Source organism: Balaenoptera acutorostrata, chromosome 9 (assembly GCF_949987535.1).
Source record: "Balaenoptera acutorostrata chromosome 9, mBalAcu1.1, whole genome shotgun sequence".
Lineage (NCBI taxonomy): Eukaryota > Metazoa > Chordata > Mammalia > Artiodactyla > Balaenopteridae > Balaenoptera > Balaenoptera acutorostrata.
In genome coordinates this window covers 57149682-57174319 of record NC_080072.1, presented here as the reverse complement: position 1 = coordinate 57174319, position 24638 = coordinate 57149682, and the positions used below count along the sequence as shown (strand labels likewise).

General features: G+C 38.1%; 1 protein-coding gene and 1 long non-coding RNA gene across 2 annotated transcripts in view; one reads left to right on the top strand and one right to left on the bottom strand.

The window, feature by feature from the left end:
- Positions 1 to 979: 979 nt before the first annotated feature.
- AQP11 (aquaporin 11) lies at positions 980 to 13939 on the bottom strand. Its single transcript, XM_007187578.3, has 3 exons — positions 13296 to 13939; positions 5821 to 5937; positions 980 to 2187 (listed from the first exon to the last, which is right to left on the bottom strand). The coding sequence occupies exons 1-3, from the start codon at positions 13912 to 13914 to the stop codon at positions 2108 to 2110; spliced, it is 816 nt and encodes a 271-aa protein (XP_007187640.1). The 5' UTR covers positions 13915 to 13939; the 3' UTR covers positions 980 to 2107.
- Positions 13940 to 14207: 268 nt separating this feature from the next.
- The window catches only part of LOC103011000 (uncharacterized), a 71416-nt gene continuing 60985 nt past the window's right edge, over positions 14208 to 24638 (top strand). The window contains exons 1-2 of the long non-coding RNA XR_009009238.1: positions 14208 to 14551; positions 23003 to 23269. This is a non-coding gene — a long non-coding RNA (uncharacterized LOC103011000). The remainder of the gene's footprint in view (positions 14552 to 23002; positions 23270 to 24638) is intronic.

Below are 24638 nucleotides of genomic sequence, written 5' to 3'. Positions count from 1 at the left end.
AGAACACTCTATGACATACATCACAGCAAGATTCTTTTTGACCCAGCTCCCAGAGAAATGGAAATAAGAACACAAATAAACAAATGGGACCTAATGAAACTGAAAAGCTTTTGCACAGCAAAGGAAACCATAAACAAGACCAAAAGACAACCCTCAGAATGGGAGAAAATATTTGCAAATGAAGCAACTGACAAAGGATTAATCTCCAAGATTTACAAGCAGCTCATGCAGCTCAATAACAAAAAAACGAACAACCCAATCCAAAAATGGGCAGAAGATCTAAATAGACATTTCTCCAAAGAAGATATACAGATGGCCTACAGACACATGAAAGAATGCTCAACATCATTAATCATTAGAGAAATGCAAATCAAAACTACAATGAGATATCATCTCACACCGGTCAGAATGGCCATCATCAAAAAATCTAGAAACAATAAATGCTGGAGAGGGTGTGGAGGAAAGGGAACACTCTTGCACTGTTGGTGGGAATGTAAATTGATACAGCCACTATGGAGAACAGTATGGAGGTTCCTTAAAAAACTACAAATAGAACTACCATATGACCCAGCAATCCCACTACTGGGCATATACCCTGAGAAAACCATAGGTCAAAAAGAGTCATGTACGGGGCTTCCCTGGTGGTGCAGTGGTTGAGAATCTGCCTGCCGATGCAGGGGACACGGGTTCGAGCCCTGGTCTGGGAAGATCCCACATGCCACAGAGCAGCTGGGCCCGTGAGCCATAATTACTGAGCCTGCGCATCTGGAGCCTGTGCTCCGCAACAAGAGAGGCCGCGAGAGTGAGAGGCCCGCGCACCGCGATGAAGAGTGGCCCCCGCTTGCCACAACTAGAGGAAGCCCTCGCACAGAAACTAAGACCCAACACAGCCATAAATTAAAAAAAAAAAAAAAAAAAAAAAAAAAAAAGAGTCATGTACCAAAATGTTCATTGCAGCTCTATTTACAATAGCCAGGACATGGAAGCAACCTAAATGTCCATCGACAGATGAATGGATGAAGAAGATGTGGCACATATATACAATGGAATATTACTCAGCCATAAAAAGAAATGAAATGGAGGTATTTGTAATGAGATGGGTGGAGTTAGAGTCTGTCATACAGAGTGAAGTAAGTCAGAAAGAGAAAAACAAATACAGTATGCTAACACATATATACGGAATCTAAGGGAAAAAAAAAAAAAAAAAGGCCATGAAGAACCTAGTGGCAAGACGGGAATAAAGACACAGACCTACTAGAGAATGGACTTGAGGATATGGGGAGGGGGTGGGGTGAGATGTGACAGGGTAAGAGAGTGTCATGGACATATATACACTACCAAATGTAAAATAGATAACTAGTGGGAAGCAGCCGCACAGCACAGGGAGATCAGCTCGGTGCTTTGTGACCACCTAGAGGGGTGGGATGGGGAGGGTGGGAGGGAGGGAGATGCAAGAGGGGAAAGAAATGGGAACATATTGTATATGTATAACTGATTCACTTTGTTATAAAGCAGAAGCTAACACACTATTGTAAGGCAATTAAACTTCAATAAAGATGTTAAAAAAAAAAAAATTCAGGAACCCCCTTGAGTATGAGTAGGTATATAATCTACTTCCAAAAGCAACTTTCCTATTGAAAGATGACACTGCTGATGGTATCACTGTGTGAGGTAGTGGCTGAAAAGTATCTTCTCTCCAGTTTTGTAAGCATGACTGTTTGTACTTTGGTTAAAAATCTTGTTCATTCAAGTGACACATGATACACATACTCTTTCTTGGTCCTACCATCACCTTCCCTTCCCTTCTCACCCTGTACTCAATTTCTTTTTCATCAAAATTAACAATTATCACTTGAGATTTATATTTAAAGAGTCTTTTCTAGCAGCATTTAATACACGCTTAAAAGAACAAGTCTTAACTGAAAAACACAGGATACCTTATTTTCACAGTAATTTTTTTTTAAGTCCCAGTGATGAAAACTCTAAGGCAGTTTCTTCAAAGGAAGATAACATTGACGAATCCAGTGCAGCCAGTGTGTGAGTATTAGGTGATAAAATCTTTATCACATCCATCTTGACTGTCCTGAAACTTAGTCTTTTAGAATAGTTACTCCTTTTTATTAATTGTATGGTTGTTATACAGCCATGGAAGGAAAAAACTGAACATCAAAATCATCAGCAATATACCTGAAAGAAAAATACAGTAAAAACAAAATCCCTAAGGAAGTTCATAATCATTCAGTGGTTATAATTTAAGATTATATACAATTACATACCTAGAGATTTGTAGAGCTATGTTTAAAAGAATTAGCTACATCAATTCTACATGAAACATGTAGGTATTTTAAAATACAATATTCTCATATTATTTTTCTTCAACCATGAATCCTTAAAAACAGTATGTACTTGGAAAAACCAGTAGGATCTAAACAATGAATTCAAAGGATAAATAAAATAGATCTGGAGTTCTAGTTCTGGCTCCATTACTGACTTGCTGAGTGAGAAACTCTGGACTTGGGTCTCCATTTTAGTCTCAACCATTAATAGCTTTTAGAGCTGTATTAATAAGCAAAGTATCTGAAAGAAAACTTCAGTTGACATTTTAAACCTTAAATATAAATGTTCTTTAAAAAATCACATATTAGCAAATCTTCATTTTTGAGGTCATGCCAGATAAATCTAAACTAGCATATATATATATGTAAAAAATGTGATTTTTTTTAAAAACATTTTTTAAGATTTAAAATTTTTCAGTGGGAAATAGGGACAGAGGAGATTTAGGCACAGGACTCAAATCACTGTCTAACAGAGAAGTCTGCAATGGTTAATGTTTTTATCTGAAGGTATGTAGGCTTAAAGCTCTAAATCAGTTTAAACTTAGATTAAGAATGTGTTTTTGTCACATGCAGATTTGATAGTTTACTCCTGTTTGCTAACAAGAGGAAACCTTAAGGTTTGACTAGCATTTGGATAGCTTAACATATTTTTGAAAGATGAATCTGATTTGCAACCAAAGGCTTTAGATTTTTTAAAAAGTCAGAAACAATCTGTTAATAAATCCACAAAATTTGACATATTCTTTATAAAGTCAGAGCTAGAAAATAAGACATTACATTTAAAACTTTCTAAAAATGGAGTTGCAGTTTCATAGAAGCAAATAGAATTTGCTAATTTTTATTATATGAAATGTGTAAGCTAGAGAACTTATATACATTCTTATAGTCACATTTCTAACATTTTATTAATTGGGGAAGATGGCAGGGCCCATTAAAGGAATTATAATTATCTCCGCTATGAAGAGAAACAAGAAAGAACAAGGACCGTGTCTTCCAAGAATAGTTGGCTCCCTGCTTGGTCAGGAAGGGAAAGAAGATAGGTATCTTGCGATTACTCTCCTCTGTCGCACTCTGTGGCACTGCCTAGTGTTTGTTTGCTTCGACTCCTCATCTCTTAGCTCTTTGAATGACTCTTGTAAAAATAAAATTTATTTTTCTTATCCTTCTTAGAGTTAAATAGTGACCCTACTTCATTTGAGGCCATTTTTTTCCCCAGTGGGAATGTAATTTCAGTGTATGACAAAAGTCAGTGGCAAGCCAGAATTTAGTATTCTAAAAACTGCCATTTAGTCACATGTCTTTTATCCACATCTATCGAATTATTTCTATATTGTTTCTCATTCACAAACCTCTTAAAGCAGTATAGGAACGTGGCTCTTTAAATGAAGAACTAGAACAGAAATTTTGTTTGGGTCTGTTTAGAAAAAGCTAGGAGATCCTTAGGTTAACAAAGGAAGAATCTTTGAATGTATATTTTCAACAAGCTAATTAGGGCCATACATAATTGCAAAAACGTTTGATCCCAATTCCATTTTTAAAAGATCCCTTGAATAGGAAGCAAAGAAATAAAAGTATATTTGTTTTTCGTTTTCATATTTGGATTGTTTTTTGGATAAGGGGTTCTTTAAAATGTTTTGGTAACAGCAACAAGTAATGTTATCTTCCTGTTTGCACCACACTATCATGAAGAGAATATAGTCTGTTTTCCTACCCTACTACTCTCTGGTCTGTATATTTGCTAAAGGGGCAGAAGTGATTGCTCCTTTTTTTTAATCTGTCATGAGACTTTTTTCCAGTATGTTCTTCCAGGAAGAAGTTATCAAGTGATTTAGGCTAGAAAATGTGTTTAATGAAAAAAAAGTCATGGTCTTTTTACAGAGAATGGCAATGACTTCTGTTTCTTTTTTCTTTTAAAATTATTTTGGAAAGGCCTACTTTTTAGGTTTTTTTCAAGTAGTGAATGACATAATTCCTTAGTATCATGGGCCTACTGTTAAAATTGTAGTTGGAGCACATTAACAAATATATAATGTTAATAATATATGTTCATTTCAAATAAGACATATTAAGAGAATTTTTCCATATAAAAACAAGTAGACTGGTCCAATTAGTGACCTTTTTAACTTCTTCATGAACTTCAGTGACCTTTTTTACTTCTTAAAAGTTAAGAGCAGAGAAAATTTAAAGAACTTATTGGAAAATACTAGTAATCAATAGATGAAAAAAAGCTACCATTATTAGCATTTTAAAATACAGGTTTTCTCTGATATTCTTCATGTTTAGGCCTATAGATATTGCTGAGCATAACAGATACTAAATGTGAGGAAAATTCCTAAATGAAAGGAATGGAAGGTGAATGGAAGGAGTGAAGTATGATGGCTATTCAAACCTGTTATGCCTATGTTCTCTCCTATAAGTACCCTCCTCCCCACCCCCTTTTTTTTTTTAAAGAAATGAGCAACGGGCTTCCCGGGTGGCGCAGTGGTTGAGAATCTGCCTGCCAATGCAGGGGACACGGGTTCGAGCCCTGGTCTGGGAAGATCCCACATGCCGCAGAGCGACTGGGCCCGTGAGCCACAACTACTGAGCCTGCGCGTCTGGAGCCTGTGCTCCGCAACAAGAGAGGCCGCGATAGTGAGAGGCCCGCGCACCGCGATGAAGGGTGGCTCCCACTCGCCGCAACTGGAGAAAGCCCTCGCACAGAAACGAAGACCCAACACAGCCAAAAATAAATAAATAAATAAAATTTAAAAAAAAAAAAAAAAAAAAAAAAAGAAATGAGCAACAAGAAACAAAATGCAAACTGGATAAAAAGAAGGATGAACTAACAGAAGGCCAGCTATCCTCATATTCATTTATAGTTATGAATTATAGTCAGGCTTAAAGCAAATGACTAAACAAAATCAAGAAATGCTGATAACTTACATAAGGAAATGCATATCATGATTACAGTTATAACTTTTTTATGTTATTTGACCTACCTGAAAAGAGGAATTTTACATATCTGATCCAGATAGAGATAATAGGAATGCAACTTGTGGAAAATTTTAAAACTACATTTATTATAGTTCTGCATTGTTTCATGAGATGCCCTTCTGTAAAATGAGTCAAATGAACTAAATATTATTTTATTTGGAGCTCACACACTTGAAAAAAACAAATTCCTTTAGCAAAAAAAAAAGATTATTTTTTAATGGAAATAATTACTCCTCACTTTTTTGCCCTCATATCTGAGGGCTTCTTAAAGTGGTATCAGACCTCAAACTGACTATCCTTAACTAGGTAATTTGTTTCTTTGAAGATAAAAGACGTTTTAAAGGATACTACACAAAATAAAATGTTATTTCAGGCATAACATTTCCTACCTTTTTTCTTTTCTGTCTGTTCCTACTCTGGCTTTGGAAATTGACATGTTACAGTGACATTCCATATCATATTTAAAATATTCTAATATTTTAATCATATTAAATAAAAATATGCTTACCTAAAGAAGGAGCCAGCCAATATACTATAAAAAATTGAAGGAATGCTTCATCAAAACACTTGAAATGTAGTGAAAGTGCCAAAGCTGGATTAAATACAGCTCCTGTTAGACTTCCTCCTGTAATACATTTTAAACAGAATGATACCAAACCATATATCTTACATTTTCTTGCAACTAGAAATACAGGGATTACTAAATGTAACTATTTCATTTTAGGTATTTAAGTATTCTTATTCTGTAATCTTCCTTTGCAGAATCACCTGGCATAGAGAATAAAAATAGATTATAGATTATAATATGCCAGGTGCAAAAAAGCGGGGGTGGGGGGACAAAGGACATCAAGAATTTTAATCCAATGCTTTTCCTATAGTATATTATAAAATGCACATTGAAAGTTACCCTGCTCTGTTATTGTTCCTACAGTTTTATAAAACAGATTTGGCTGCCCTTAACATTCATAAACTTAAATGAATAATAATAAAAATAAAACGAAAGTACATTTAAAATGGGTACAATACCCCAGGATCCTCTTGAGCAGAAGTACCTTTGCTTTGAAAACAAAAAATAAAATGGACCAAAGCATTATCATTGACTCCATTTTTACTTGGCAGCAGAGCCCTGAAGAAGTGACTGTGAATGGTGTGTGAATTATATCTCAATAACGTGGTTACAAAATTTTTAAAAATAAAAAAAGAAGTCACTGAGTAGTCGTGAGAGATAAGCACAAATTCTAACTGTTGACTACTTTTCAGGATTCATGGTCCAGCTCTGCACACAGGGTCTCTCTCTGAGATTGGGCCCAGGAGTTTATAGTTCTGGCTACACAGCAAGTAAGGAAAGGCAAAAGAGGTTGGACTGCCTGTCCAGTGGTACTCACCAGAACTGTGGCTCCGCTTTTCAAAACATACTCTAATTGTATCCCTGAGATAGAGACATTTCTGGTGGTTGTTCCATGTGGAAGCTTGGGCACACTTGTCTGCCTGTGACTCAGCCACAGCTACAGATCCGGAGATCTTCACAAATTTTACATGGACATATGCCACTATAGCATGTTAATTGTCTTTATAAAATGCAGTGAAGTAAAATTGAAAATTAAGAGACACTTTCATAAGATTTCACTAATGAGATTTCACTCCTGATAGGCTGAAAACATTGAAGCTGTGTTGAGGTAAAGATGTTGACACTGAACTGAGTTCACTCCATGGCTAAGAGTCCTTTTTAGCATACCAGCCTCACAGCATGATTTATATTTATGCCTCAGCAATTATAAATGACATCACATCATGGACCTTCAGGACCACTCTTGAATAGTCAAATCCTGGAATGTTAAACCTGCAACTGCCAAGGGCCAACAGAATTGTTTGGTTGGCATGTGGTCATTTCAGCTTAATTCCACAAAAAATTATTGAGTTCTTATGTTCTAGACACCATGGACAAAAAGATAAGGATTCACACAGATCTTTATAATAAAATATAATGTAATATGTGCTGTGATAATATAAGTGACCTGTGATTTTTTTTTTTGGCATTTATCAATAAAAATAGACTGAATCATTTCCCTCATAATTAGTTTGCTTCAGTTTTCCCATTAGGTCTTTGGTATTTCCATTAGGTCTAAGAACACTGTCAGTCAGTTTTATACCATTCTAAAACTCCAACTACTTCACACTTATCTTCTAACCCTTACATCACCAATTCTGCTCAGTGTGACTTGGTAGAAGCTGCTCCTCCTACCCAGAGGTACAGTCTATTCCCCTGTCTTGGATATGGATTGGCTTTACAACTTGCACTGACAAATAGAATGCAGCAGAAGTGATGCTATGTGAATTCTGAGTGTGAGAAGCAACACTGAGTGAATTCTAGGTTCAGGTCTCAATAAAGCCATCGTCGGTTTCCACTTTTTACTCTCTTGGAACAATGCCCTGACCATGTAAGTGAGTTGGTCTAGGCTGCTGGAGGATGACAGGCCACAGGGAAGAAAACTGAGGCATCTTAGATGGCTGTTGGTACCAACTGCTGGACACGAGTGAAGCACCTTGGCTCTTCCAGACATACCAACTGTCCAGCTATATGGTCTCAGGAATTTCCTATCTAATCCACAAAGTCATGAAAAATAATAAATTACTGTTATTTTAAGGATAAGTTAACTGATTCAGAAATCCATTGTGTCAACAAAAGGCCCAAAATGTGGCATTGGCTTTGATGTTTTAGACTGGGTAATTCTTTGTTGGGAGTTGTCCTTTGCATTGTAGGATTTTTAGCAGCATTCCTAGCCTTTACCCACTAGATGCCAGTTGCACATCCATCTCCCACCTTGTAACAACCAAAAATGTCTCCAGACATTGCTAAAAGTCCCCTGGGGGGGGGGGGCGGGGGGCAAAATTGTCCCATTGAAAACCACTGTCCTAGAGAACTACTGGTACTTGTATACTAGTAGACACACATAAGGTTGTTTATAGTAGCAATGAACTGGGAAAAACCTAAATGTCTATTCAGAAGAAGGTAGCTAAATATACAACTTTGTTATTAATTTGGAATACCATTCAGTACTGAAATAACAAGCGAAATCTCTTTACTAATATAGATCTCCAAGATAATATCATTGAACCACACCACTAAAAAAAGCAAACTGCAGAAAGTAAAGTATGATACCTTTCATGTTAACATGAACACATATAATAGTTTCTATAGGGTCCTATCAATATGTATAATAAATGCACATAAGAATTTGGAAGGACACACACATATGCATGCACAGGACTACACTGGTGAGAAGAGTAGGCAGGGAAGGAGAGGGGACAGGCATGAAGGATAGCAATCAAAAGTCTCATTGGTAATATTTCCATTTTTTACAAAAATAACACATTCATGTATTGTGTAATTAAATGTGAATTATTTAAAAAGTAAGAATCATCCATCAGGCACAGAACTTACAGAAAATGGCTTTGAAACATAAGTTACTATATATTGATGTCTGGAGGGGAGAAGCCATAACATATGTTGAAGAAGAGGTATCAACAGGGAGATCCAGCTGGCTGACTGCCAAGAGTCTTAGAAGACAGTATGACCTTGGTGAAATTACCACAAAGACTGAGTCCCAAATCTGGTAATTATAGGCACTAATGTTTCTCAGTACTCCTAAAGGGAATCAAATTCTCTGTGACAGGATGACACTAGTTAAAATCAGTTAAAATCAGTTAAAACCAGAACATTTGTGCCAGTTACTGTGGGAAGAACTTGGAATACATTATTCTTCATCATAGTCTAAAGAGATAGATAGTATTATTCTCCATTTTAAAGATGAGGAAACTGAGACCTAAATTAAGTTATCTCTCCTACGGACACAGTCCAACTCCAAGGCTGTGTGCTTAACCACTATATTATACTGGCATGATAAAAAAAAAGTTTTGGACCTTCGTTTGAAGCTGTTTTTCATTTGTAAATTGGCACCTATTTCATATGGTTATTGTATTAAAAATGAACGTATGTAAAGGACTTAGTTCCCTTCTCCTTTGACAAATAATCTTACCCAAATTCTTCGTGACTTAGAAGGATACAAAAACCTCCTGAATGGAGTAATGAAATGAAGTAAAAGTACAGTTACTTCAAACAATATATTAGGCTTATTTTGAAAGCTCTTAGACATAAAATATGGAATACCCAGATATGTATTACTTCTTTCTATTTTTAAATGAATAGAGTATTTGCTAATTCATTCATTCACTCATTCTAAAAATAATGAGTATTTATTTGTAACAGGCGACACCATGCTAAGTCCTGATTATAACTTATAATGAATAAAACAATTTTAGTCTCTGTACTCATAAAGCTTACTGTCTGGTGGAGGAAGACAGGCATTACATCAGAAAACAAGTATATAATTTAAAAATTCTACAAAGGAAATGAACAGGGTACAGTAATAAAGACAACCTATCTGGATATGTAAAATAACAGATTTTTTCCCCAATATGTAATTAATTTAAAAATGAATGCAGTTCTCTCTTACCCTGGTCATTGCACCAAATTCTCCCAAAACCTAAATTAAGGAAGATTTGCTTGAAATTTGCATTAATAGTTTTAACAGCTTTAATATGTTAATAAATCACACAGTTTTTTTCACTTTATTTGGGAAGTCAATAAATACATGATAAGTGGTAATGACATCAGTGGCCTCCATCTGCACATCAAAGTGCAGGATGCTAAATCAATAAATACACAATCAGACGCTTGATCATTGGCTATCCAAGGAGCCTGTGGCTACGCTGCTGGACAGTTATGTTCTGTAATCTTAAATTATCAGTTCTTTTGATGTGACCTGTATTAGTGACTTCTGGGTGTCCTCAAAATGCAAGTGATTAAAGAAATATCCCAGCATGCAACTTAGCCAAACCAGTACTAATAGTATCTTAGAAGTTTAAAAAAAAAAAAGAGAGAGAAAGACATATCAAAGTAACTTGTAACGATGCCTGATTTAGCAGATGCTTCCCCTGACTTTCCTTCCCTATCCATTCTTAACTCCTTCCTACAAAAGCCTCACCTCTGCCGGGTAAGACACACACTCAACTAGTCCCCAAACAGTTCACTCTATTTAGAATAACTGATCTAAAGTTATGACTTATATCCATAGAAAAAATGGGGAGTGACATGGCTTAGTGCAGCACTTCCCAAAGTATGTTCTCTTCTGCTACACACTCCTAGACAAATGGATTCCGTAAGTTTGAAAAACTGTGTTCCACATGCTCCTCTTGTTGGAGTTTCACAATAAACAGTAGCATAGTAAAGGCTCTGTGAAGTCTTAAATTAGAAAATCTGTTTAATCCAGTGTTTGCCAAATTTATTTGGCAACAGAATCCTTTTGTAACAAATTTTTTTAAGTTATGCTAAAATATACATAACATAAAATATGCCATTTTAACCATTTGAAAGTGTATATTCATGGCATTAGTTACAGTCACAATGTTCAATCATCACCACTATTTCCAAAACTTTTCCATCACCCCAAACAGAAACTCTGTACCCATTAAACAAAAGGTCCCTATTCCTCCCTGCTACCCAGCCCATGGTAACCTCTATTCTACTTTCTGACTCTATGAATTTGCCTGTTCTGAATATTTCATGTAAGTGGAGTCATATAACATTTGTCCCTTTGTGTCTGACTTATTTTGCTTAGCATAATGTTTTCAAGGTTCATTCCTATTGTATGTATCAGAACTTCATTCCTTTTCATGGCTGAACAACATTCAATTGTATGTATATATTTTTGTTACTTTTGAGGAATATGCTGTAGAAATGCTGATAATGAAATGAGTATAAGCTTTAGTGTCAGTTTAAATCATGGTTCCAGAACATTCTAGCTGTGTGACCTTGGACAGGTCATTTCACTTTTCTGAGCCTCACTTACATAAAAATGGGAATAATGTATTCATCAGTGGGTTGCTGTAAGGATTAACTAGGATAACTCATATAAATTTCCTACATGCTTGGCATGTTGCCCAATGAATATTCTTATCTCCCTTATATTGGCAGAAAAGGAAGATCATAATAGGGTATCAATTTCTGTAACAGTAGTAAATAATTGTTAGGTTCTGTCCCTGCAAACCGTCTCCAGCACTGCCCAATATTGTACCCACTAGCCACATATGGCTATTGAGTACTTGAAATGTGGCTATAGCAACTGAAGAAGTAAATATTTAATTTTAGTTGATTTATACCTAAATAACCATATGTGACTAGTGGCTACTGAAATGGCCAGCAAAGTCTAGACTGGAGCAGTGGTTCTCAGCCCTGGTTTCATATTGGGATCACCTGGGAAAATTTTAAATCTACTATTGCCTAGGCCCCTTCCCACAGCAATTAAATCTTAATCTTGGCACCCAGATATGGGTATGTTTAAAACACTCCCTAGGTGATTGTAACGCAGAGAGAATGTTGAGAACCACTGCTGTAGTGATCCCTTCACTCTCTCCTCCTCCCCTACCAATTAGTATCCTCATTTCAGCAATGTCTATGTCAATAATGTGAGGGGAAGAAAGAGAGCAGTGTTTTTTGACACCTTAAATTGTTATTTTATGGGTTCTTTCTAATAACTCTCCTTATATTTATGTATAACTTCAATTATTATCTTGTTTCTCTTCTCTCAAAATCTTTGTCACTTATAAAATAGGTATTGGCTAATATTATATACAGTATTATTATGAAATCATAAATATGTATTAAAAGTACAAAAGGAAGAATACTAATTTAAGGATAATCAAGAGAGGGAGGAGGAACTGTGTATAACATTTTATTAACTTAAAACATCTTTTAAATGTTTACCACTTCTAATTATATAAGTACAGAGCTAAATTGTGGCATAACTTTTTTCAAGGGATGTTTCTGCTTTGGCCCAAACCTAAAACTTTAATAAGAAACTACTCACCAACCCCTCAAATATGCATAAATCCTTCCTTCTCTCCTATACCATTTATTTCCATCTGTCTCTCCAAAAAAAATGGTACTAGATCTAAAGAAGTTGAAATGGATTGCAAATTCTTTCATTTCTACCTAGGAAGTCGAGCATATGTTTCAAAGTCCTTATCTTGAGGTTTGCGTCTACTCATAGTTTCTCTTTCAATGGGCAGAAGACTGACTCTTACTACTAATTCCTTTTATTAGATTCCTGCCTCCAAAACATTTTAGAATTGAGATATAGTCCTAATGAAATATTTTGTTGTGATCATTTAAAATAACACACTTCATCATCAAACTTTTGTTTTTTGGATTTTCTTGTCCCATTTAGAATATTCAGATTATCCACTAAATCTGAGATCTGTCAAGGTAAACAAATGGTTTACAAGAAATCAACAAATTCTCAAGAATTATTAGTTTTTAAAAAGCATCTTTGATTTCAAGCACGTTTTGATTTTAAAACACATCTTTCTTGATAGGCCATTAAAAATTCACTTATAACTCAAGATGAATTATTGAGGAGATAAGAAATGATTTTAAGTAATTTTGTAGAAAAAGAACTAAGAAATAGAACTACAGAATTTCTACTTCCCACTCTTACTACTAACCAATCAGGTAGCTTGTGCTTTAAATTGGAAGGAACTTTTGACACCCAGGATCATGTTTCAGTGAGAGTCTCAGAAAGGATCTATACCAAGTTGGCAAGAGGTAGCTGACGTTATCTTTCCTTTCTACCATTACAACAATCCCTTTGTAGGATATTTGAACCCTTGGCAATATCTCACATGATCTCACTTTCAGCACAGAAGTGGCTTTCTCTGGGTGTTAAAAAAAAAAAAAGCACTGAATGGAGGATCAATATTTCGACCCTATCGGTAAAGAATGAGCTGCAAAATGATTAGAATTACGGAGATACCAATTTTGACATCACAGAGGCATAATGGTTTAAAATGTATCTTGGCAAAGAACTTAGAGCCTCAAGTCATAGAAGCTCCGGACATGCCAAGTGTTTTGTGGGAATAACAAACCTGCATAGACCAAAAAGGTGATGAGTGCTGACAGCAGGTGGATACGAAGCTTGGTTCGGACCTCCTGGAAGTGCAGCAAAGCGCTGTGGAAGATAAAGGAGGAGACGGCCTCTATGATGACCGCTTTGGGCAAGTCCACTTGGATGGGATTCCTGCAAGCGAAGCTCCTCTCGCTGACGTGATACTTGGTCAGTCCCAGGCTCCACAGGGCGCCCATGCAGTACCTGCTGCACAGGGCACCAATCAGCTGAGCTAACAGCCTCATCGCACCCGTCTCAGCGGACATTCCCCCCAGCATCATCTGCATCATCACGCCGCACGGGTTGCTGGAGGTGCCCACCAGAGTCAGGCCATGCACCAACGAGAAGAAGTAGGTTAGCGTCAGCGGCCAGGTGGGGTGCAGGGGTTCCTGCTCGCTCAGCACTTGCAGCTCATGGGTGCAGAAGCAGAGCTGGAACGTGGCCAGAAACTCCAAGACGAAGGCGTGGGCAGTGGGCCTGTTCAGCTGCTGCCGGGTGACCACGCGGGCCAGCCCCATGAACAGCACGATTGACAGCATCAGCCCCAGCGAGGTACAGGTGTCCTGCATCTCGGGCCAGAGCCCCCGCAGCGCCGTCATGGCTCTCTCAACACCAGGCTGGGATCCCTGCTCTGGCTCGGCAGGAGGCGATGTATGGGCCGGAGTCCTAAGTCCTCAGTCCCGCCCCCTCACGCCCCTCGGGGCGGGCCGACTCTAGGCTTGCTGGAGGCACTGGGGGCGCTATGCGAAAGGACTCCTCCCCTCCCCGGCTCTGAGCTAGGGTGTTGTTACCAGAGCCGGGGAGGAGGGACGACGAGGACACCTCTGCGAGGGCACCGGCTGAGGGGCCAACGGTCAGCAGGAGCCGGACACGCACACGCCCTCGCCACTTCCCTCAGGGACTGGAAGCAGGCGCGGGTGGGGCAGGGAGTGGAGGGACGGCGCGCGTCCGGAGGCCATTGCGCATGCGCGCGGCGGCCCGTGCGCCTTTGCGAGAGGCTAGACTTGGGACCGCCGGACCCCCGGCGACGCCGGGCGCGTTAATCCCAGCGCTGAGCGGGAGGGCGCGCGCCCCTTGCGCTTTGACAGGTGCTTTGACGTGGGAACCTTGAGGTGTTTTCCTTCCCCGCTCCTAAAACTGTAAAGCCGGCAGCCTGGAAAGACCGCTAAAGCTCATCTCCACCAACCACCTCGTTTTTAATTTGTGGGGCGACTGAGAAGACGGGAAGTGACGGAGGTGCAGCGCGGAGGTCGGGGGTGGGGCTGGGTGGTGGTTTGGCGGGAGTAGATTTCAGAGCGAACCAGAGCTTGACCTGTGTGAAGAAGGGCAGGCAACTGGGTCTTCTTGAGCCTTAGTTTTTTTCACCTGCCTGTGACGTTTACCTCGTAGAGTTGTGGGTCAGACGACCCACCTCATCGATTTGTTTTTAAAAAAGCATGGAAGGCAAGTAGCACAGAGCCTGGCAGACAGGAAGTGTTCAAGAAGTGCTAGGCTGAAGTTGAAAGAGGACATCTTGCCACCACCCCTCACTCACAACAGCTCGCCCCCCTTGGGCGGCCCTTTGTGGGTGCAGCTGGGAGGGAATGTCTGGGATTCCTCAGACCTTGCACCTGTCGTGGTTTTCTGCTAATGGAATGGGTGTCATGGTTTAGTTGGGGGAGAGGGGTGCAAATTTCTCAGCACTCTCCAGCCTCAGTTCTGCCTCCCCTGGGCTCTGCTGAGACACAAGTCCACATTTCTGAGGGCTGGAGAGAAGTGAGAGAAGAGCTAAAATGAGAGGAATAATTAGCCCGAGCTTCAAGTGATAGAGCGCTTGGAAGGTGTTCTTGAAACCACTAGGTGGCATCTCTGGGGGGCTCCAAGGAGCCCGAGTCCTTTCTGTCTCGTCACGGAAAGAATTCAGCCAGAGGCAAAGTGATAGATAAGAAGTGATTTATTAGAATAGGATGCTTGTGAGGCTTACAAGTGGGCAGGCGAGAGGATGCTGTGCCCTGAGAACTTAGTGGGCTACAATTTTATAATCAAAGGAAAAGTGGGGAGGGGGAAAAACCCACCTTCTTCCTCATTCTTCAGTAGACGCCAAGCTTCCATCATCAGCTCCTCCTGCAGGTTGGGCAGGGGAGTTTTCTTGTCCCTACATGGTCAAGCCAGGACTGTCATGGCACTATGGAAAAATTATTTCAGGTCTCAGTACAGTGAGGGTCTTTCACTTTGAAATGTCACTTTTCCATAAAGTATTGTTTTTTATGTGTGCAGAGAGTATGTCCTAGGGGTCATTAACTTACTGAGTTCACTGGGCAGGATGTGAGTCTCATGCCACCATTGTTTTATTGTTTTGGGTCATGTCTCCTGCTTCTGCTGCATGGTTTTGTTGCTACGCAAGCCTGCTTGGTTTCGTGGTTGAGCAAACCTGCTTTCTTGAGTGATCATTAACTTACAGGGGTCTCCCATATTTTTTCTTTACTTACAATCCCCTAGTGGGATTAACTATTTAATTACCTACTTAGTCCCTTTACTCTGTCCCTATCATTCTTGCTGATTCTCCTCAGCTTTCCTTCCCAATCTCAATTTGTCCTCTAATAACTAATGAAAGTTCTCTTCATAACTCCCAAGTTTTCTGTGGTGCCAATAGGCATTCTTTGAATTAAAAAAATAAATTCTTTCAGAAAACACACAAACTGTGTAGAAAGATGAAGTCCTTTCCTCTTTCCTGTGTTGGTGCCTGACCAGGAAAGAATTTAGAGTAAATTAAAACTATTGTCTGCTCACTGCTGTTGAAAGAGGTTGCTTTTAAATCAATACTGTGAGTGTAACGCTTTTATCGCTCCCCTTTACTAGAAGTCACTTGAGTTTTAGTTAATGTGAATATATTTTGTTTACTGCTCTGCTGATAATTCACTTTTACTAGCACAAGCCATGTAGAAAACTAGCCTTTTGGACTTTGATTAGAAATTTTAATAACACTATAATATACATTGTTATTAAAAGGATTTTGGTAATTCTTTCAATTAAAGAACAAGGCCAAAATAAACCCAATTAATTACTTGTGATTATTTCACATCACATGAATCTCTGTTTTCAGAAACAAAAAATCACTAATTAATCCACCCCATTTCCTTCAACATAAATGTTTGTTGGTATGGGTGACAGAGCTGCATCTTGCAAACCCAGATCTCAAAATTCCAGTTCTAAGACCAGTGTCTTCATGAGGAAGAACGACTCTTCCATAGGTTGGAAGATTAGAAGAGTCTGGCTTCCTCAGCAATGTTGGCCCCATTTTAACCACTTTGCTTCTGTGCATTTCAGAGATATCATGTTTCTGTGAGGCAGGAAGTACATAATACTAGGTTTGGTGAAAGCACTGGATTTAGCATTTGAAAATGAGGGTTTGCATCTTACGCTATGCTTACTGTGAGATCTTGAGGAAATTGTTAAATCATTAAACTTCTCTGAGCTTCAGTTTCCTCATCATAATATTATGGTAAATAACTAATTTAGGGTTTTGTTGTAAAGATTGAATGAGACAATACAGATGAAGTGCTTTGTAAAGAGTTATTACAAATGTTTATTGAGATGTAATTCACATACCATAAAATTCACCCTTTTAAAGTGTACAATTTAGTGGTTTTATTATATTCACAAAGTTGTGTAACCACAAATTATCAATAGTTATTTTGAGTGGTGATTCTTAGAAATGAAGTCCTAAATTTATAATGCAACTGTCTCTATAATCTTTGCCATGAATTATTTAAATATAATATGAAACAGTTATGACTTATTATTATATACACTGCTTCCTATGTGGAGAGGAAACCCAAACTATAATTTTAAAGAGGTCCATAGCAATCAGTGGATCCTAAAATGGAAGATACTTATCTAGTGCTCTATCACATATAATCAGTTAAATTTTTGTGAGAACTTTTTGCTTCTATCTCAGTAATATGTTTCCTTCCTTCCTTCCTTCCTTCCTTCCTTCCTTCCTTCCTTTCTTTCTTTCCTCCCTCCCTCCCTTCCTTCCTCCCTCCCTTCCTTCCTTATCTTTTTGGCTGTGCTATGCTGCTTGCTTGGGATCTTAGTTCCCCAACCAAGGATCGAATCTGGGCCCATCAGTGAAAGCACCGTGTCCTAATCACTGGACTGCCAAGGAATTCCCTATCTTCCTGTTAATTCTAATTTCAGTTAAAAAAAATATTTGTTGAGCCACAGACATTAATAAGACACAGTCTGCCTCAATAACACAATCTTATAATAATATGTGATATTTATTGAGCACTACTTTGTGCCAAACATTGGATATTATTAGCCTTGCTTTACATAGGTCGAGAGAGGATTAAAAAAAAATAGAGCAGATATCATTTAATATGGTGGAAGAAGAAGAGTGCAGGTAAATTAAAATTATTTTAAGGCATCACCAATGCTTTAAATTTGGACTAATTGAATCAGCATATAATGGATAAGATCAGATTTTTACAGAAGTTGGCTTGTTTGAAAAAGCCCTCTAGATTGTCTTTTTCCTTTTGCTCTGATTTCATGTTATGTACTAATTTGACTTCCCATGCTTCTTTTGTTCTCTACATCTATGTCTCTATTTCTGCCTTGCAAACTGGTTCATCTGTACCATTTTTTCTAGATTCCACATATATACGTTACTATACGGTATTTGTTTTTCTCTTTCTGACTTATATCACTCTGTATGACAGTTTCTAGGTCCATCCATGTCTCTACAAATGACCCAATTTCGTTTTTTTTATGGCTGAGTAATATTCCATTGTATACATGTACCACATCTTCTTTATCCATTCGTCTGTCAATGGGCATTTAGGTTGCTTCCATGACCTGGCTATTGTAAATAGTGCTGCAATGAACATTGGCCCATGCTTCTTAATACCAGGAAAAAGGAGCCTTGGAGAGAGGATACAAGAATTTCAACTATCAGGAAAGAATATGATTTACATTAAATAATTAAATGATATTTCAGTTCATGCTTAAGGGACTAAATCATTTTTTTAACTTTTAATTATGAGAATTTTCTAACATATACAAAAGCAGAGGGAATATATAGTAAATTCCTATATAGTTTTCACTATATATACTATTCAATGATTATCAATACTTTGCCAATTTTGTTTCATTTATTCAAAGTTTTGGTGGGGAGGAGGTTGGAGTATTTTAAAGCAAATTCTATACATCTTGTCATTTTTCCTGGATATCTCTTGTGTCCCCCTCCCAGTCCACTCTTTCTCTGCCTCTCATCCCTGCTCTGATTCCCTTGAGGCTTATCTGTACAGAATGCAGATAAGGACTGCATTACCCAATAGCATAAGGACTTCCTTACCCAATAGCATCTAGTTGGGTTCTGCTAATGGATAGTATCACCAGGAGCTTAATACCTTGAGGTACTATTCTTCTGGCTCCCTTTCTGAGGGTTTGTGGCAGCCAGGTGTATCCTTGGACCAAATGTCACAACTTCTTGTCACAAGACTTCTCTGTCTCTGGGTTCTGATAACCACACCCTTTCCTCACCCCTAGGCCTAGGGGTGTTAACAGTTGTTGTTACTAGTCCAGGGGTACTGTGTTATCCCTTCTAGTTTCCCTACAGTCTTCCTGCATCTTTGAAAAGGATCCTTTTTATTAAATTCTCTTTAAATTACCTGATTTGATTACTACTGTTTTCTACTAGAAACCTGACTGAAACGTCATTTTACACATAAATACTTGAGGGTGCATCCCTAATTGATAAAGATTTATTTTTAAAAAAGTAAACACTATGTTACTATCACATGTAACAAATTAACGATACTTTCTAAATATCATTTAATACCCAGTCCAAATTCACATTTCTCCAATTGACTAAAAACATGTCTTTTGGTTTAAGATCCAAACAAAACCCATTCTTTAAAAATTATTGTGCCTCTTCGTTTTCTTTAGTCTATGTTGTTGATTTATTGGAGAAACCAAGTCATTTGTTCTGTAAAATGTGCCACATTCTGGATTTGGCTGACTGCTTCTACATGGTGTCATTTAACTTTTTCCTCTATCCCTTGCATTTCCTTCAAACTGGTGGCTACATTTAAATGTTTAATTAAGTTTAGTTTCTTTCTTTTCTATTTTTTTAAGGCAAAATACTTCATAAGTGTCACTGTGTACTTAAGGCATATAATGTATGCCTACTTTTGCTAATACTAAGATTGATCAAGTGGTTTATAAATATACCATCAGTCTTCCACTATTTAGTATCCATTATTTTCATAGCTCTATTAACTTATTAGGGGTTGAAAATTAGTGATTTTCTGAATCCCTCATTCCTTTTCCTTTATCTGCTGAATTTCTTCTATAAAGAAGAATTTTCCCTTAGTAACAATTTGGTCACTCTAAAATTCAGTTTGTAAAGGAAATCCAGGATTTAATCAATATCCTTTATTAATATTCAGAATAATGAGTTAGTGCCCCAGCAGCCTTTAATTATGACTAATTACCTTGTTACCATGATGAACTCATGGATTTTTGTATATTTGATATGTTTCAATACATTTAATCATTATTATTTCTGATATGCTATTATTTCTATGTTAGGTCAGTGAGAGCCCCTTTTCATTGATTCCTTTAGGCCTTTATTGGATTTTATTAGTGTAATAAAGTTTAACTTTAGGAGAAGAGAGAGCTCAACTCTGGATACCGATCCACTTGTGTTTTCAGACCTGCAACACTGAGAAATAACCCTAGACTATGGTGGATTCATCGAGGTGACCCTCAATAGAGACCAGTCATCTAGCCTTGCTTATACATTCAGTTATTCACTCAATAAATGTTTTTTTTGAGGACCTACTCAGTGTAACATACCCTGTTAGCTTTGGTGAAATAACAGTGAAGATGTAGTCCTTGATTTTACCTAGCTTACAAGAGGGAACAAAAGAGAGAAGAAAAACTAAAATATAGTGTAAAACTACTATGGTTAAAAGAGGACATTACTCTGTAGGAGCACAGGGAAGTGCCTCCTACTCAGACTTAAGGAAAGGCTCCTTGGAAAAAGAGGCATTCTAGCTGATCCCTTTAGGATAAGTAGGAGCTAAAAGGTCAAGAGAAAGGAAAGAGAGACAGAGCCATTGCAGTTTGTAAAATCCCAGAGAGAAAGCCCAGGGTGGTCAGGGTACTCTAGGCTGGGGTGTGAAGAGGGAAGTAGCAAGACATCAAGGTTAAATGAGGTAATGCTGTACTGGTTAAGTACTAAAAAGTACTTAGTACATGGCCAGCACATAGTTAGTGCTTAATAAAGTCTAATATATAAAAATGGAGTTCAAGCAGATGAAAGTTATGTAATGATGAATTTTGCACTGAGGCCTCACATAAGATAAAGAGAAATGAAGGCGGAAGAAAACCTCACCAAAATTTAGAATTACGTTACAGTGGCATCTGTAAACAGAGAGGGAGATAGGATGTTTAAGAGCTTGTAAAGGCAAGTACTTCGGCTTGATGTTATCAGGGACAGAAACTTTAAAACTCTGAATGTTAGGGAAGAGATTTGAGTCATTACATTAAAAAAACTATTTTGTAACAATCTCAAGCTTACAGAAAAGTTGCAAGTATATACAAAGAACTGTTTTTTCCTGAACCATTTGAAAGCAAGGTGCTGATATTATTATGATGTCCCATTAACCCAAATATTTTAATGTTTATTTCCTCAAACAACAACATACTCCTATGTAACCACAATAAGATCAACTAAATCAGAAAATTAACATTGTTTACATTTCTACCGTCTATCCCTCAGACTTGATTCAAGTTTGGCCAATAGTCCCAGCACTGTCCTTTATAGTAAAAAGATTCAGTTCAGAATCATGCATTGCATTTACTCATTATGTCTCATTAATCTCCTTCAGTCTGGAAAAGTTCCTCAGTCCCTCCTTGACTTTCAGACCTTGACAGTTTTGAGGATTACAGGTCAGTTATTTTGTAGCACCTCTCTGAATTTGGGTTAGTCTGATGTTGCCTAGATGTTAGTTTCAGGTTATGTATCTTTGACAGGAATACCACAGAAGTGATGGGATGCTCTTCTCATTGTATCCTATCAGATGACATGATTTCAGTTTGTCCTATTACTGATGTTAATTACTTTTGAGCTCATGATGAAGGTAGTGTCTGCCAGGTTCTATACTGTAAAGTTGCTCTTTTCCCATTGTGTGGAGGGAAGGTTCATCAAACTCTACATTTATTTGAACAAAAAAAGTATTGATAACTTATAAACAGCTGAAGTGCTCAGGTCCTGTGATCTAGTATCATGGGGGAGGGAGAGGTGAGTATCTCTATTTTCATATTTTTCTAATAGAAGAAAAGAAAAGCAATGTTTCTGTAACTTCTTAGAATTCAATATGACAATCTCCAATAATTAATAAATACGAATTTTGTTGTTGATGTGGAATTATTTTAGAACTTTGTTTTTGTGAATTTCAGTGAAAATAAAACATATCTGAGGAAAAAATGAGACAGCCTCAGATTTAAAAAATAAAATTAGCTTCCCTATTTTCAGTAAAATAGAGACTGGGAGCAGGGAAATCTTTTCATCTCAGTCCATCATGACAGCAGAAAATCAGGGCTTACTAATGTCGATGTTGTACAACCTGTCGTCAATGTTGGGAACTGACATCTATAGTCTGAGGACACCTATGGAGTGATTCTCTGATCATCCTAGAGGATATGAAAGGGATTAGGAGATAGCACAAGCACAGTCACTGCAATCTGTCTGAGAAACATTGGTTCTGCATATATGCCTTTTTTTTTTTAAAGAAGGTTCAACTTTTTATTTATTTATTTATTTATTTAATTTTATTTTTGGCTGTGTTGGGTCTTCGTTTCTGTGCAAGGGCTTTCTCCAGTTGCGGCGAGCGGGGGCCACTCTTCATTGCGGTGCGCAGGCCTCTCACTGTCGCGGCCTCTCCCGTTGTGGAGCACAGGCTCCAGACGCGCAGGCTCAGTAGTTGTGGCTCACGGGCTTAGTTGCTCCGTGGCATGTGGGATCTTCCCAGACCAGGGCTTGAACCCGTGTCCCCCGCATTGGCAGGCAGATTCTTAACCACTGCGCCACCAGGGAAGCCCCATATATGCCTTTTTAAAAAATGTATATAAATGATTAGTAAACTGATAGAAATCAAAAAAGAAAAGAAAAGAAAAAAAATGTTTCTGAATGGAAAGATGGAAAGAACTCTGAAATTAGAATCAGGTTGAGTACTAGGTGCAGTTCTGCCACTCTATAAGTCTGCTAAGACTGACATTACAAAATACCATAGACAGGGTAGCTTAAACAACTGATGTCTATTTTCTTACAATTCTGGAGACTGAAAGTCCAAGACTGTGGTGCCAGAGTTAGTTTCTGGTGAGATCTGTCTTCCTGGCTTGTAGACGGTGGCCTTCTCACTCTGTCCTCACATGGCTTTCCTCTGTGTTCTCACGGAGAAAGAGAGAGATCTTTGGTGTTTTCTGCTCTTCTTAAAAGGACAGCAGTCCTATCAGATTAGAGGTCCAGCCTTTTGACCTCATTTAACCTTCACTACCTCCCTAAAGGTCCTATCTCAAAATATAGTCACACTGTGGGTTAGGGCTTCAACATATGAATTTGGGGGGAGGGAACACAATTTGGTCTATAACAGCCACTAAGGAATGACTACTGCTTTGTGCTTCCATTTTCTCTATCAGGGGTCCCAGCTGGAGCCTATGCTGTATGTCCTTAGGATTCAAGCATTGCTGGAGGACTGGTGGAGCAGGACTTCAGGACTCTATTTATATGTAGCTCCTGGAGTATCTTAGGAAAGAAGCCATCCTACGAGAGAGCTGAGTCCCCAAGCCTGGTTCAAGGATGTGAGCCACTGTCAGAAAGGAGAAGAAATGGTGAAAACATCATGGTCTCTGTCATTTAGATCAGCCTCCAGCTCAGCCTTCATGGATTCATGCCTCTGTCATAAGGTAAAAGGGCTGCAATTGAAAAAAAAAAATTCAAACTAAAGGGAAATACCCATTCAGTGGAATACTATTCACTGAGAAAAAGGGATAAGCTAGTCACAATAGCCAAAAGATGGAAGCAACCCAAATGTCCATTGACAGATGAATGGATAAGCAAAATGTGGTATAAACATACAATGTAATATTATTCAGCCTTAAAAAGGAAGGGACTTCTGACGTATGCTACAAGTTGGATGAACCTTGAGGACATTATGTTAAGTGCAATATGTTAGTCACAAAAAGACAAATACTGTAAGATTCTACTTATATGAGGGACCTAGAGTAGTCAAATTCATAGAGACAGAAAGCAGAACAGTGGTTGCCAGGGACTGGGGGAAGGAGAAATGGGGAGTTATTATTTAATGGGCATAGAGTTTTAGTTTTGCAAGATAATAAGAGTTCTGGAGATGGATGGTGAATTGCACAATGATATGAATATATTTAATACCACTAAGTGTACTTAAAAATGGTTAAGATGGTAAATTTTATGTGTATTTTACTACAATTAAAACAAAAAAAAATTTTTTAAAGAAATAAGTTATCAAGCTAAGCAAAAACATGGATGAATCTTGAATGTATATTGCTAAATGAAAGAATCAGGTCTGAAAGGCTACAAACTATATGATTCTATTAATAGGACATTCTAGATAAGGCAAAACTATAGAGCCATAAAATACATTAGCAGAGATCAGTAGGGATTCAATGGGGAGGAGGATTGAATAGATAAAGCACAGAGGATATTTTACAGTGGTGAAACCATTTTGTATAATACCGTAATGATGGATATATGATACCATGCATATACCCATAGAACCTTAATATATGCAAAATTTTTAAATAATTTAGGAGATTGGAGGATCCCAAGATGGAATAAAGGATGGGACAAAATAATCTAACTATATTATAAATCTATGAGACATGAGACTTCCCTGGTGGTGCAGTGGTTAAGAATCCACCTGCCAGTGCAGGCGACATGGGTTTGAGCCCTGGTCCAGAGAGATCCCACAAGCTGCGGAGCAGCTAAGCCCATGCGCCACAACTACTGAGCCTGAGCTCTAGAGCTCATGAGCCACACCTACTGAGCCCATGCACCACAACTGCTGAAGCCCACACGCCTAGAGCCCGTGCTCCGCAACAAGAGAAGCCACTGCAATAAGAAGCTCACGCACCACAACGAAGAGTAGCCCCCGCTCGCCACAACTAGAGAAAGCCCGCACACAGCAACAAAGACCCAATGCAGCCAAAAATAAATAAATAAATTTATTTAAAATAAATAAGTCATTCAATCAATCTATGAAACAGCCTCACTGACGGGGGTGGGAGAAAAGGTACT

Excerpts from the sequence above, each read along its gene's own strand:
- AQP11 (XM_007187578.3), bottom strand. The coding sequence starts at position 13,914 with ATGACGGCGCTGCGGGGGCTCTGGCCCGAGATGCAGGACACCTGTACC. Across the intron at positions 5,938-13,295 it reads CACCTTTTTGGTCTATGCAG|GAGGAAGTCTAACAGGAGCT; the intron begins GTTTGTTATTCC and ends AATGTATTACAG. Across the intron at positions 2,188-5,820 it reads TTGGCTGGCTCCTTCTTTAG|GTATATTGCTGATGATTTTG; the intron begins GTAAGCATATTT and ends TTTTTCTTTCAG.